This window comes from Hakea prostrata, chromosome 3, assembly GCF_041222555.1.
Source record: "Hakea prostrata isolate BN-2017 chromosome 3, UWA_Hpros_2, whole genome shotgun sequence".
In the NCBI taxonomy this organism is placed as follows: domain Eukaryota; kingdom Viridiplantae; phylum Streptophyta; class Magnoliopsida; order Proteales; family Proteaceae; genus Hakea; species Hakea prostrata.
The window spans coordinates 8,424,199-8,440,567 of NC_142602.1; the positions used below are offsets into that span (position 1 = coordinate 8,424,199).

General features: G+C 38.0%; 1 protein-coding gene across 7 annotated transcripts in view; it reads right to left on the reverse strand.

Moving 5' to 3' along the window:
• ATM (Serine/Threonine-kinase ATM-like protein) overlaps positions 1 to 16,369 on the reverse strand; it is a 103,220-nt gene that overhangs the window by 56,986 nt on the left and 29,865 nt on the right. For all 7 annotated transcript variants that reach the window (XM_089148784.1, XM_089148782.1, XM_089148783.1 and 4 more), the window contains 9 exons: positions 15,263 to 15,881; positions 15,096 to 15,164; positions 14,769 to 14,933; positions 7,651 to 7,776; positions 7,174 to 7,301; positions 5,702 to 5,858; positions 2,859 to 2,905; positions 2,690 to 2,753; positions 2,421 to 2,495 (listed from right to left, as the gene is read on the reverse strand). In XM_089148784.1, the coding sequence (XP_089004910.1) occupies positions 2,421 to 2,495; positions 2,690 to 2,753; positions 2,859 to 2,905; positions 5,702 to 5,858; positions 7,174 to 7,301; positions 7,651 to 7,776; positions 14,769 to 14,933; positions 15,096 to 15,164; positions 15,263 to 15,881 (1,450 nt within the window). The remainder of the gene's footprint in view (positions 1 to 2,420; positions 2,496 to 2,689; positions 2,754 to 2,858; positions 2,906 to 5,701; positions 5,859 to 7,173; positions 7,302 to 7,650; positions 7,777 to 14,768; positions 14,934 to 15,095; positions 15,165 to 15,262; positions 15,882 to 16,369) is intronic.

Genomic DNA, 16,369 nt, shown 5'->3' on the forward strand with positions numbered 1-16,369 from the left:
AGAACTATGTGAGAGTGTGAGACTCAATGGGGAATTGTGGGGATGTGGGGAGGGGTACCAAGAATAATTGGAGATGAAATCAGCGAGCAAAGTAGTCTTGGTAACATAGGAGGCATAGACTAGAGGAGGGCTTGAAAGATAGTAGAGGACACCTAAAGGATGCCAAGGGTGAAAGGAGGTGGAGTATGGAGGGCAAAGAGAGCAATTGGTCTTAGGAGAAGTTTCCTCCAGATGAAGGAGGGGTTCCAAGTAGTCCCAATAGACTCGGTTTATAGGAGATGAGAGTAAATCTAGTTGACCTAACGCAAACTAGTCTTCTTGATTCACACATGCCCAACTATATGTGGACCAAATTGGATCATGCATTTTCACAAATCTATACAGAGATGTAAAGAAACATTAAAATCAACCCCTTGAAATTTTTGCAAGTTCACCGAATTTTTGGCAAGATGCCAAAGTTTTAAATTATAATTATAAAATTACAAATTTCATTTAATATTATACACCGCTTGAAATTTTCAAAATTTCAGCAAAATACCAAAATTTCTGCTAGATTTAAGCTAGATTTCATCATGATTTAATCAACCAACTGAATCTCGTCTCGAACTATGTTTTATCTTGCTAATGTCAAGATGGCTGAGATTTCACAAGATTTCAGTGACATCTCACGAGATTTTAAACTATGGATGAGAGGACATGTCAAAGAATTCAAACGATTTAGAGCCAAAGGAGATTTAAGGTTGGACAAGCAAGGACAATGGTTAGGATACCAAGAGGATGGGTCAAGAAGAAGCATGGACAAAGGGGAAAGATGAGAACCAAAATTCATTGACAAAGACCCTATCAAGCTTGCAAGGAGTCATAGAGTCTGCCACTTCCCCTGTTTTTGTAGTCCCACGAGAATTTAAAGTCTCACCATCTCCAATCATTTTCACACCTAGGAAATGACAGCACTCGTTGAAGACTTCCACTAAGGGAATTATGATCACCACCTTGTTTTTCATGTCCATGCTGAACAATGGTAAAGGAATTATGCGATACCCAATGGAAGGATGCGTAGGGTAACCCAACAGAGACCACCCCAAAGCACAGTACCAAATTTGTCTTGTCTTGCTGTCTCGACCTCATCAAAACAGCTGAGATACCGTGATCTCTGCAAGATCTCAGCAAAACATGGTACAGCTTAGTACCGTGTTTCAAGAGCCTGTTTCTGGGGGTTTTAAGTGTATTTTGGGTCTGATTTTTTGTATATAGCCTAATTTGAGGCCTATAAATACAATGGCAATGATACTTTTTTACTAAAACCTAACACAAACTGGTCATCTCGATACACACATGCCGGGATGTATTTGGACAAAACTAGATCATGGATTTTCACAAATCTAAACATGGATATACAAGAAATGTAGAAAACATTGAAACTTTCATTAAAATGCAAGAACAAATACTAAGAGTCTGAGAAGTAGTCAAATCTCAATTATATTTTGAAAATTAAAAATTAGAATTTTGTATTATACAACTCCTTGAAATGTTCAAAATTTTACTAAAACTTTCAAGATGTTGGTGAATTTCGGCGAGATCTTGTTGAATCTCATTTTGCCCCTAGTTTCATCTCAGTAGTGGTGAAATCTCAAAAATTCAGCAAAATTTGGCAGAAATTTGTTCCATGACCCTAAGAGAGTATATTCGTTAAAAAGCCAGTAAGTGACATAAATAGCAATCAATAGGAAACTGAAATTCCCTAGACAATAAAATATTAAAATTTAAAAATAAAAAAGAGGAGAAAATGGGACAGAACTAAATTTTCTTAAAATCCCATATAATACACTTCTGGGTCATATATCTCCCGTAGATAATGTCCATTTCTGTGAATCACTGCTTTAACCAACTGATCACAAATTAGAAGCCTTGCAACAATCTTTCCTCGATTAATTATCTCTTCAGTGTCAGAAAGATTTGAGGATACGAAACTTAGAGAAAACAGTCATTCATTGATGGGAACATTAAATGCAGGATGTGCATATTGAGAGAAAGCAACAATACAAATTTGAGTATGGAATAATCTGGACTTTGAAAATGCAGTTTTTTGTATAATTCTGACCACAAAGTAGGGGGAAAACACATCATGTAGAAGTCAAGAATGCTAGCATAACAAGATTCGGTATCCTTCAACATGTTGGAAATGAACCACCAAAAACAATACAAACATGACAACAAAGATCTGAACCACTAACAAGCTTCAAGTCAAACCCCAATCATTGACCAAAACTAGTTCCCCAATGGTTTTAGTTTTATCACTATAAAGGACAGACCTAGACAAGTTTCAAAGCAGGGAAGGGAGGAGATCTGGTATCTGGGCAGGGATCCCATTAATTTTTCATTTTTCAATCCTCAGTACAGAAGAAGAATGAAAAGCATACCTCAATAAGTGCAAGTAAGCTCACATTGCAATTGACCCAACAAAAGAGAATAGGTCCCATAAGTTCCTCCAAGTACTGCAGAAAATTCAGAATCATTAAAAATAATGAAATATAAAAGAAAGTGAATTTGCAGAAGCTTAACATTATCACTCCTAGATAAATAGAATGATGCAACGAATTTAACTTGCATTTAATTAGTCCCTCTAGAATGACAGAATAACGATAGCGAAGTATTTTCCATCATCTAAATTCATACACACATACATTACCTTGAACCTTGTTGTGTACTGAAGATGCCTTGACAGACTATCAACTACTGCATAGACCAATTCTCTAAAAAAAATGTTGCAAAGTAAAAAAGGAATCACCCAAAAGAAAACAAGAATCACCAAGAAAAAACAAGAACCGCCTGAATTTAAGTTGCAGGGGAAGCTGTACCTCAGACAAGGATCAATAGCAGCAAGCACACATAGCATAAAAATGGCCTGCATTTTCAAAATGCAAAGCAGAGAATTATATAAGAAATTGATAACCATAACTATGAAGAAAATTATATTATTCCAGACAATTGCTGGTGTACTAGGGTATATAAGAAAGTACAACAGTAGAAAATAGAAATTATCTGCAAGCCTCCATTATCCACCAGCTAAGAACTTGGAACCTCACACTTTTTGGCAAATGAGAAAGATAAACAGCCAATCCGAACATCTTTCCCTAGCACATTTAACATTTTTCTCTACAGAGTAATCACATCATTCAATAACAAACATAGGAAGAGGAATCAGATACCTCGTCAAACCATACCAGAAAAGTTATCTTTGAACACATTCAATTTAGTCATGACCCCTTAAATAATGCAGTATGCCCTTTTCCCATTAGTTAATCAAGTTTTCCCTTCGTATGGCTGAGAATTAAGAAAAGTCTCAATCTCGAGAGAAAATATTGAGCTACAGGTATTCTGGTAATTTTTCTATTTTTCAATTGAGTACATTTAGGGTTTAGTTGGGTCTAGTATGTTTGTGGGGCCCTAAAGCTATTTTTGTTTTTAAGTTTGAGTCATTATTTGTTGAGTTATTGAAGAGTCCTAGTTAAGTTAGGATTCTTAAGTTGTACTAGTTTTAGTCTACTTGCAAGGATTCAATACCTACACCTAGTTCCCAATTTGGATCCTTCTAGAGTGGGATACAATAGAGTCGTCGTATGAGTAAGAGTCTTTAGTCGAGTAGGAGTTTCTAAATAAAGTTAGACTAAAAGGGAACAAATAAAGTCTTAATATGTCTTCTAAATAGAGTCTTACTGTGAGTTCCTCCTAAAAGGCTACAAATAAACCTCTCTACCATGGTAAGAAATATTGGTCTCGAAGCCAATCTTGGTCAGCCATAAATTCAAGTCACGCAAGATCTCGGCCTAGATATGATAATTTTTTGGACCCAACTTGGTGAACTCAAGGGCCCACCTCAAGGGGTTTTAAGGGTTAGGTTGGCAGAAACTTAGTATTTAGCCTATTATAGGCCTTCTAAACACATTGGTGGCCTTATATTTGTAAGAAACAATCCTATGTATGAGTTCCAATTCGACCCTAAGTTTGAAACGGAAATGATACAAGAATGAACATGCAATGTTGTAAAACATGAAATATAGAATGATTAATTTATATAAATGAAAACCAAGTGCTAAGATCTCAAATAACTTAAATTGTTCATAACGCCATCAATATCAGTAGTTCATACCTCAGCAGAATAGTACAATGTGATAAATCTTGAAAATACAATAGTACAAGCATCATAACTTAATATGAACAAGGTGACATGAAATCAGTCAAGGCCCAAAAGTAACCAAGCAGCTCCACACTCAAACACTGACTATAGAACATAGTATTTGGAAAAAAATCAAATTTGGGGGGAAAATTGACCTTGCTCGAAGAAAACCTTCAAATACGCTTGATTGACGTATTTTTTTGTTGTAGATGAGCTAAGGGCTCCTTAGAACTGTTGTAGGTGAAAATCCAGCAAGATTCTAGCCAAAATCCAGCAAAAAATGATGGAGGAAGCTGCTTTCGAGAGAAGAGACTAAGAGCACCGAGATCGAGTCAAGATGAGATAGGAATGACTCAACCGAGACTGGGTAAAAAGGGAATAAACTCAACGGAGATCCCTGGTTGAACCGATATCTCACCTTGGGGTAGTTTATTGGTCGCACACATGAACTCGACTCGGCTTGGTAAAAAGGAGATCTCACGAGTTCTCGGTGAGAGCTCACGAGGTTCTCATACTATGCTCTCGAGGTCAACTTTTTGCATTAAAATCAATGTGGTTGATTGATGGAAATAAAAGAGGGATTGATGGTTGATGGGGCGGAGGTAAAGTAGGCAAAGTTACTCCAAAATTTTAAGACCTTAACGTAACATACGGTGAAATTAAGATGTTAGAGAAGAGACAAAATCTATTATGTTGTCCCAGGATAGTAATAGAACATATAGGACCAAAAGGAGAAAGACTAACAGCCAAGAGAAGGAATACTTCTGTTCCGAAGAAGATTGATATCAGGGACTGGTAACAGCCGATTACAATATGAATACACCAAATCAACAATCCAATTTCTGGTTCTTAAAGCCTTGCCTCTAAGCGTCTACGGCATAGTGGAGTAAAAATGACATCTACTTGATTGCTTATTTTAATGAAAGTAAGAGCTGGGGTAAAAAGAAATGTAAGAGGCTGACTGAGTGTCACTGAGATCAAAGCACAGAAGTGTCAAAAAGTTCTTCATCTTTAATCTAGATTCAGAAAGCTTTCCTAATTGGTTACCTACAAACTACCTCACAAGAGATCTTACTGAATTGGAAATTAAGGAAGCAAAACAAAACAAGCTGAAGTAACAAATTATGTCCCTAATAGCATAGATAAGTACTGGAATAGACCATCAAGAGTGTTATCAAGCACGAAACTGAAACTGAAGCATATAAATATAATAGCATCTTCATTGAAACCTGCAGAGATTTGTGAAAATAAAAAAGGAAAACTTTCTTTAACTAAGAATGAAAACAGAAATAGAAAAATAAACCACTATCTTTGAAAAGTATATAATACTGACAGACCAAAAAAGATACATTCAAAAAAAAAAATTATGAAACAACTAATAACTGCTCAATGGATCAATTTATTTGAGCAACCATCCTATATTCCACTGAAGTGTTGAGCCTTGAAGTTTCCTTCCTAATCCTTTTCTCCCTTCACAATCTAAAGAACAATAAGAAAGAAAAAATCAATGAAACTTAAAGTTACCTCCAACTCAATTTTCTCACTGAAAAATGCGAGATGTGCTAGGGTAACAACAACAGTTTCCAACACTGGAGACGGCTGAGGACCGGCGGCTAATACTTCCGTCTCTGTGACGAGTTTCCCTTTGAAGGACATAACCAACATCACTCCAAAGTTGGAACTGGAAGAAAAAATAAAAATAAAAAAGAAATTAAAGAGAGAAAAGAGAGGTTTATAGACAAAAACATATTCTTAGTGATGAACGCTGCAAAAATGAGAAACACTGCATAGCATACATGTATGCAATAAAAGAGGAAACAACGTTTAAAGTATTGGTACAAGGAAGCACGTTGAGAAGATGACTTTGAGAGAATTTTCAAAGATGCACTGGAGGAACTTCAGACATGTAGGGCATTCTTAAGATATAAACAGACGATAGGCAACAAATATTACTATACGATACTTAAAACATCTTTCCATAAGAGTACTCACGTCTGCTGATATACTATTTTCAAACCTTTTAGTTCTGATTTTTGAAACTTGATGACTCTTCGACAGTCCATAACTTTACATCTAAAGGTCAAATTTTGAGGGTGGACTCTCCACCCAATCAGGTGCATCCCATCAGTGTGATACCCTTGACTGGCCTGTTATGCATTAGAGAGATTCCTTATTTTGGCTTATTATCCTGCCAAGTGGTCTTGATCAATAAAATTTCGGTGTTTATGAACCGATCAAGCACCACACAATAATTTTGGCTAGAGCATTAAGGCTACATTTAAAGGTCAAATTTTGAGGGTGGACTCTCCACCCAATCAGGTGCATCCCATCAGTGTGATACCCTTGACTGGCCTGTTATGCATTAGAGAGATTCCTTATTTTGGCTTATTATCCTGCCAAGTGGTCTTGATCAATAAAATTTCGGTGTTTATGAACCGATCAAGCACCACACAATAATTTTGTCTAGAGCATTAAGGCTACATTTGTTTGCAAAGGTGGGGTGGGAAAAATAAACATGTGGGCCTCATATGTAATGGGGGTGAGGGAGAAGGAAAGGAAAGGAAGGGATTTTGTAGAAAAATGTCAAAAGTGGGTCTCACTTTGTTGTTTTCCACACTTTTTCACAAAATTCCACATATTTTGTGGGATTTTGGAAAGGCATGGGGTGAAAAAGTTAACATGCCACCTCAGCAGGCAAGCTTCCTTAAATGCTTCCTTAATTTAAGGAAGCTTGTCTGCCAACTTTCCCACCCCACTGAACCAAACAAACCACACTTCGGGATTTTATGGAAAAGTTTGTTTTTCAAACTTTTTCCCATCCCACCTTTATTCCAGCAAACAAAGGGTGCCTAAAGGATCATATAATATAAGCCCCAATTTGAAGTTAACCATCAAGGAGACCACAGTTCAGACGCTAGATCACCTGTGAAGTAAAGGATTCATGTAACAGTAAAGTGATCATATAGACTACCAAATGTGAATTATTAGTAGCCCACCAGATATCAAGGAAAAGCTCCTCATGACCATCCCATGTTTGGAAAAGCACACCCAGCCGTCTAGCTAGTAGAAGCCTAACTCGATAATCAGGGTCCCGAAGCATCAGAAGAAGCCTTTCAATCATTACCTGTTTAGAAGTAAAGCACCATACGTAAAACATATAGAAAGACAGCATAAAACTTGTAATCATCACTTATCTGAAGAAATGCACAATAATTAACAATACATATACATGGAGTGTAGTTTTTCACCATTTACCTACTTGTATACTATCAATAAGTACTTTATTACTAATTAATGACACCCATGAACCAACCATCCATCCACACACAAAAAAGCAGAAACATTAGTGAATGTATTCTTTTTTTTAAGGAAAGTACTTTTCCCCTGTGATACATCATCTATGATACACAAAAAGCAGCACATACTGACGAAGGAAAGGAAGACTATCTCTAAAGGCTGTAGAGAACAGTTACCTGACCAATTGGAGGATCAAGAACAATTAAATTGCATATGCAATCAATCAGCTGAACACGCCCATGCCAATCAAGAATGTCCAATGTGGACATTTTGTTTACTAAATCCCCAAGAGATATTAAACTCTGCAATATCCAAGACCAGAAGAGTTGCTTTAGATATTCACCCAAAATGAAACCATAAAAATTCAATAGAATGAAAAAAAAAATCTTCAAGATACACATGATTAATATCAGGAGAAAATTTTGATATTCTTAAAAAGATCGCTGTGAAATCTGTGAAGTATATGGCAGTCAACGTCTTCCAGTCTCTTGTCACACTGTTCTAGGTGCAACCCCTGAGAAACACAGCCACTACTTTGTAGCTTCTGCTGCAAACCATGCACCTGCACTCACCACTATCCCTCTTAGTTTTCAGGTACCTCCTCAGGCTCTTCTAACCAGATCATTCCCCTCTACAACCCTAATTTTGTATCCCTTAATAATCCGCCCCTTCTGAATTCCCTCACTCTCCTGCTCAAGAGGAAGTGTAATAAGCTCACAACAGCTGCCATCATCATGACACACTCAGTGGCTACCCTTGAAACCCTGGCCTCCCTCAAGAAACCTGATTGTTGGCCCATCAATTTCCAAATCTCAGCAGCCAAAACCCTACCGCTTACTAAGCCTCTAAACATGGCATTGTCTCAAATCCCTCCATGGACTTTTTCATCCCAGTTCTAACCAATGAGATAGATTACCCTCCATCATGTCTTTTCGATCTAGCTTCAAGCTATGCTACCCCTTCATCTAAGCAAACTGCATGCCTCCAACTTGCTTCATCCCCAGTTGCCACTTCCCTTACCCCTCACTTTTACCCTGATTTGCCCTACCCCCATGGTAGATCCTTCCATTGATATTGTCAATGAGATTTCATCCCCTCCACCTCTTCATGGGCCTTTACCTAATCAATGTTTCACTGCCCCTATCACATCACCCTTATCCTGGACATGCAACCCTCATTACCAAACTCCTTTCCGGCACCTATTGACATTTCTTATACTTATCCTCACCCTGTTAACTTTGTCCATTGTGGGAAGTCCTCAATTCCAACCCCTCTATCCCCTCATCTCGGGCACTATTCTATCCCCGTCTCTCCCCTCACATTCATGATTATTGGCGAAAGATACACTAGTAATCCTAATGATTCCCACCGGATGAACCATTCACTCCTATTCTAGGCCAATTCTGAAGGGCCAATCATTCCTCCCCTTCCAAATTATTCATTTTTTATTTGGAAAACTTGAGGCCTTCATTCTCTGAGAAAAGAAGCTAAAGTGCAGAGCCTCATTAAATCTCTGCATGCCTCTCTAGTTTGCCTCATTGAAAGCCACATTAAAGGCCAAATCCCTTCAGCATTGTATCCTTCGATCCTGCTCAAACTACTATCGTCACCCAAATGAAAGCATTTGCTGTCTTTAAGACCCATCAGTCATTCAAGTAGTGGCCAGGCAAAATTTCTCCTATCAATTTTTGCACCTTCAGCCTTGCTCCTTTACATGCAAGGGAAGGTCTTCCCCTCCATTTTACTACTCCAAGCTTGATCAATGCTGGGCAAACCTTATTAAGTTGGGCCTGTAGGGAGAGGGAAAAAGACAGAAATCAGAGATGCTGGGGAAAGAGAAGCAGCATAAGAAAGAGAGGAAGAAGAGAGCTGAGACACCAGCCACACAGGCTCTTCACAAGCATAAATTCAATTCATATCTCCAATCTATCTATAGTGGTGGGGAATTACATTATATATAAAAGAAATTTAATGACTCCTACAATAAGACTGTCTAACTAGGACTTAATACAAAGTAGAAGACTAAAGTAACTAGAAACCAAATATCCTGCATACCTAACTTTTAAAATAAAGGCAGTATTCCCCAAATAACACATTTCCTAAAACTCTACAAGCCCCATCATTCCAGTTGGATTCGGGTAAGTAAATGACAGCATATCTGCATCATTTGAGATGGTTGAACTACAATCAAGGATCTATTGGCCTTTGTAAAAATCCATGTTATGGTATCAACAGATGAAGAACTTCAACCTTCCATCATCGAATCCAACTACAACAGATACTATTAAGAAGAACAATATAAGTGTTGGAATATAAGTGTTCACACATTAATCCAATCATGATCTCCCAAGAACCCCACTGTTCTTGTCATCCAGGAACACATCCTCTTTTATCTGGGTCCAATGCCGACCCCCATTCCAAATGGCAATATTATCTTACCCCTTCACCCTTCATCCTCACCCCTCCAAGTCAGCACTCCCACAGTCGAGGCCAAAGAAAAAGTTCAGTCAAAGCACTCACATTCATGATAAAACTTTAGGTTTTCCTTGGAGGGATGAAAATGGTTCTCCCTTCCTACCATCTGCAAACCCCTTACTAAGATCATTGCTTCTTCGGTCCGAACCAAGGAATCTCTTAATTATGATGCAAAATGGATCTTGTTCTATCGTTGATCAGAGATTTCTATATGAAAAATATGACTTGGAGTTTGAAGAACGGGAAGGAGCCCTCGACCCGCAACAGATAGAGGAGGATTTATTCAATCACATAGTTTGGTCTCCTAGAATATGGCGCCCTTGTTGCAATCTATTTGATTGTATCGAAAGGCCCATGTTGGTAGTATTTGCTTGATTGTTTCTACCCTTTGCAGAACCTGATGTTAACAATGTAGATCCTATTGAAAAAAGCTTAAACCAAGCTTTTGAGGTGTTGGAAGTCCATAATGTTTGTGATCATCCTCCATCCTATCCATCGAGCACTCGCCTTTTTCTAATGTTCTCCTATACCCAGCTACTCCATGATCGCCCTCATACCCCACCCACCACCCCTTGAGACTACTCCAAAGCCTAGGCTTCCCCCTTCCCAACCTCCAACCTTTAAGTGGAAAGCTCTGCACTTCTACAAAACCAAGCATCAATGATTATACCCTTCCCTCCTTTTACCCCCTTCAACCTTTCTCAACATATCAAGTGGTAGGGCCGCGCCTCTTACCTCATAAAATTTCTAAGGCCTACTTTACTAAAAGGCTAAATTCGTCTTCCTTATGCAATCAATCCTTCCTAAACCCACAATTTGTAGTCAATTTCCACTATCCCACACCACTTGTTCCCTCTAACTCACTCTTCCCTTCATGACCCAAGCCTAGCCAAGACTACTCCTTCACTAAGAACCCATCATCCCTTCCTTTATGCTGGGCTTGAGTTCTAGTTGATTCAATTCTCTTTCCGTCTAACCCATTGGTGCTACTGTTGCCTTTTCCACTACCCTCCCTCCTATGGCCAACCAAAAGACCCCTTCCTCCGCCAACACAATACCTACTCTCTAATAATGTATGAATTTGAATCACTTGGACTCTTCATCTTCCAAAGCTAGGGTCCTCTTCATCCCACCCACACCCAACCACCCCCCCCCCCCCCGGGTCTTCTATACTTACCGGTTACTGCCATAATCATATAAGCTCCCTTCTAAGGAGTTATCCCACTAGATGTCTTCCCTGCCCAGCCCTAATAAACTTTGACACTTCCCACCATGCCTAAAGATTTAGAGGGACGTTAGCTTTGTCATAGTGTTTTTCCATCATCAAATCACAGCAAACTTCAGCCTCACTTCAAATTCTAGTAGCCTTCTACTGCCACAAGGAGGGCTATGGCTATCAATTGAGAATGGCATGTGATGCAGCCTCGATTTAATGAGGGCCACCTCTTCCAAGATCTTCTAAGAGAACCACCTCATATGGTACTAGTGTTGTCAAAGCATCTGCCTAGGCGGCAAGGCGGTTTTTGAACCGCTTAATTGACTCATTGTTTTCTTGCCGCTTTTTTGCCAAAGAGCTATTGCTTTGTCACCGTGTGCACCTTATTGCCGCCTAGCCACTAAAGCAACCACTTTTTTGAGATTTTGTACATAGTATTTTTTTCTTAACTTTTTTGATTAAATCAAAATTTATTCTAGAAAGTCGTATATAAATTTAATAGCTTAGTCATTTCGGAACCGAGGCCCAAATTGCAAAGGAGCTCTGAGGCCCAAAGTGACATAGGACCTCTACAAGCTCTTGGGGTGCTGCCCCCACACCCCTGCCAGGGCGGCCTCCCCTGTCCCCCGTGCATGTGGGCAACAAAATGTAAAGCATGAGTCATACTCAACATCGAGAATCAACGAATCATTAAATGGACAATGACTTGAAAATTGGAATAATGAGATCTATTAATTTATCGTGTTGGCCTTGTTAGTACATAGTCATTGTTATGATACTTGATGAGATGAACTTATGTTTGTATTCTTTTTTTGGATAATTTTTCATAATTATGATTCTTAGATGCTTTTTTTTTGGGATGAATGTCGCTACTGAATGTTTGTTTAGATTATTATAGAAAGTAATTGTATTAAAAAGTAGTTTAAAAGTAGTTGTAATAAAAATTTTGACCCAACCACTTTGATCGCCTTATTGCCGCCTAGGCACCGCTTTGTCACCTAATCGCCTAGGTGGAGCCCCAATTGCTTAGGTCGCCTTGCCACCTTAACAACCTTGTATGGTACCAAGAAAGGGTTTCATGAAATTTTGGTAATGACATAAGGGGGGACTTTTGTGTATGGGCTGTGATGAGGTGACTTTACTGAGATATGGAATGAAAAGTTTTGGCAATGGAGGGAAACTTGGAGGGGATGTAAATAATAATATAAAGATATGATCCCCCAAATTCTGTTGGGTATGGATGGCTAGATTGGAAGATATAAAGCTTCTTGATTTGGGGGTTTTAGGGAGTACGAAAATTCAAGAACATATCTATGTCCTAAAATCATGGTTGGAAATCTCGAACTCGAGGCTGACCTCAGGCAGCCAAACAACTGACATATCGTGAGATCTCAGCCGAGATATGGAATTATTTGTGGGCCAACTCAAGTGAACTCTAAGGCGCATCTCGGGAGGCTTTGAGGGTGTGGTTTGGCCGAAACTTGGTGTTTTAGAGTATTTTAGGCTTCTTAAACACACCGATGGCCTTAGATTTTTGAGAAAACAAACCTATTTCTGAGTTCCAACTTGACCCTAAGTTTAAAACAAAAATGCTAAAGGAATGAACACGTAGTCTTATAAAACATGAAATACATAACCACTAATAGGTATAAATGAAACTTAACCTATATTAAAATTATTTCCATAACCTAAGTATTTTTCAACATTTTTTTAAATTCAAAATAAACTCACAACAAAAAAAAATCATGAAAGTGTAGAACAGACAAAGATGCCAAACATATATGTATCCACACTTGAAGACCTACTCTAGAACATGGTATTTGCAAAAAATAAAATTTGGGGAAAAAATTCACTTTGCCTAAAGAACACCTTTAGAGACCCTTGATTGACGTTGTTTTGTTGTTATAAATGAGCTAAAGACTCCTCAGAAGTGTTGAAGGAACCTGGCAAGTTCCCAGCCAAAAATCTAGTTAACATGAAGTTGGAAGGGTTGGGCATCAAGACGGAACCGATAGCAATCAAGGCGAGATAAGGAATCTCGAGTTTAGGTAAAAAGCAGTCGAGTTGGACCGAGATCCCAAAAGAACAAAGATCTTGATCAAGTTTTGTATTATTTTTTTCCCATTCCGCACATAAACTCATATCAAGGTATCAAAAAACTAAGATCTCGGCCAAGATCTCACGAGAGCTAGAACTATGCTAAAAATTGAATTGATAAGAATGGGTCAAACTGGGATTTTAGGTCACCATGGTTAGAGGATGATGTACCTAAGGTGAGGGATAGATCTAATGGTTAGATTGACGTAAATCTCAAAATTTGACTCTTAGGAACTCCAAAATTTTCAAGGAAAAAAAATGATAGGAGAAGGGGATTGATGTAGGCAGCCAGTAATGCCTGAATGAAGCCTTACGGTTGGAATATTCAAATGATGAATGAAGGTTGAACATTGGTCTTCAACTAGTTCAAGGTGCCTAGGCTTGACTTCACCTTAGAACCCTTCTCAGCCATGGATCTTCATCTCAATTGACAGGTTCAGAAGTTAAAGATGAACGCAGGAGGAAATATTCAAAGAGAAGCTTTCTTATTCAATAGTCATTTCGATCTCTAGAGAGATCTATACATACATAATATGCTAGAGTACTAATATGATTTGAACACCTATTAAACTCTATCTAAAATTAGAAACTACTTCACTTGAATAAGGATACTTGAAACTAAAATTAAAACATGAAGAAATGAATATTCTGACCTTATAGCTTACGCTGGACAAAATTTGCATAATTGTACCAATTAAACTAATTAAATCACTTTTTGCATACTGAGCCTAGGCACTAAAATTTTAGGCCCATGACGACATAAGCCTATTAAACAAGGGCCCAACACCCATATCTACCAATGCTAAGTTGATTTCCAACACCCATATCTATCAATGCTAAGTTGATTTCCAAGGAAAATAGGTCAAGTTGGAGCTGAATCCACATAAGCATCAATCATCATGCCGCGTGCCAGGTCCTCCTGTTCTGGTTTGGTGGGAAAGCCTGCCTTTGTTGCAGCTATCTACAGTTTCTACTTGAAGTGCAATCTCTCAAGATGCCCCAAATTTGGGGCTCTTTTCTTTTTTTCTTTTTTTGTTCTTTGTTAGCTTCGCAAGTCTATTGCAAGCAGCCTTCCTAATTTAGTCTATGTTTTTTGGGAATTCACCCCTTTCTCTATAGTAGTAGTAATATGCCTCCCCTCTGGAAAGAAAGGGTCTTAAGTCATCCACTTGGCAAATTTTCCTCCCCCACCCCTTTTTTCCCCCTCATTTCCTTGACAAAGAATTCTTTTTTCAACTTAAAAATAGTAGCTCCACCACCTTCCCTACATTGTATGCCTATATTCATGTTTGTTTTACTTCTGTTGAAACATTAACATCCCTTTTTTAAAATTGAAATTATATATATATATATATATATATATATATATATATATATATATATATATATATATATATATATATATATATATATTATATATATATATATATATATATAAATAAATTAAAAAAAGCCCACCAATGCAGAAGTTAACCTCAATACCTCTATATACTCCCAAGAACATACCTGTTCAGACTCCCTTCCACAGGCAGATGGATTAACACTTTTCTCCTCTCCACCAGAACCAGAGGATATCAACGTCCCAAGCAAAACATGCAAAGCTGTTAAAAGACTATCACAAGAGAGTTTACGACTCAATCTCATTTCAAGCATGTTTTTTACAGATGCAACCTGTAAAAGATGGAAATGTACTTAGAGATAAGAGTGGATAGGGAATATTAGGACAGAAATATGCCTACTCTAACAAGTAGCATCCAAAATGAAGCATGTGATTATCATCTTAATCATATAAAGAAATCTTTCATCTCATAATGGCAGATAAGAAAGGAGTACCAAGTCCAACAAATCAGAAGAAGAACGGGAAAAATGTTCACAGAGACTGCAAAGAATCCTGTCGCAAACCTAATTAAAGAAAGCCAAAACCAAAACAAGGATGTAAGTGTACAGTCTCCAAACATATACAAAGCAAATTTGTCAACTATAAAGAGGATGTTATGTACCTTCATATCGTTTTCTCTATCCATGAGATCAAACATGATTTGCCATGTAATTGTAGGCAGAACTGAGAAAAAACTAGAAATTGCTAAAAGCATGTCCCACTTCCACTTCATAGAAGAATAAGAAGAAATGACAGACACACCCTTCCCTCCAAAAGCTAAAGGATCCATATCACTAGAATCGTCATTCACGTCCAATTCCATATCTACAATCTTGACTTCACTTCCATCGGATAAATTAGAATTTTGTAGGCAAGCTTTGGATGATGATGATGATAAATTTCCCGTGATCATCTCCATTTGAGCACTACTTGAGCATTTAGAGTATACCTCATACAGTTTAGCGAAAGCCCTTAAGAGTTTCTCGATGGCTTGGATTGTATGTCCAGAAAGCACAGATTTAGCAGCATTTTGATCCCCCAAATGGAAAAGAGGACAGCAGAGAAAAGTCTGAAGAGAAGCTACCATAGAAACTGTACCATCCAGAATGGAGCAAGAGCCCAAACAACCATGATGTTGAAGATCAAAGCAGCTTCGCTCGATAACAGAGACAGCATACTCTAGTAGTTTCAATAGATTCCGGAACATCTTGGAAAGGAAGGATGAATTTTCATCCCCTAGTCTGAAGAAGATAAAGAATGTAACGATCAAAAAGGTTATATGGTAGCAAAAAAATACAGGAAAACAGTGAAAGTTGAACCCTAAATGCAGCCCAAAAATACCATCTTCTTTCCCTTTTTCCCCATTTTACTGGCATATTTGTAAAGTTTCAGAATTTTGACTCAGAACCACCAAAAGTTCTTAAAACTTGAAAGCTTTGCATTGCACTAATGACATCTACCCAAAATGCAATTCATATATTCTGACATGTAGAACTAAATTTCCATTGAAGCCAGACAAAATCAACAAGTTGTCTATGTTTTGCCCTAGTTTCGACTTGACTTGAAAGGTTCAACAATAGTTTCAACCAATGAATATCAAGTTTTGACCAATTTTAACTTCCAACCAGTCTCAAGCGTTTCAACCAATTATAGTTCAAAGTCTCCCTAGAACTCACTGAGATCTCTTTTTTTGAGACCTCAAGATGAGATCTCATTCGAATCAAAATGA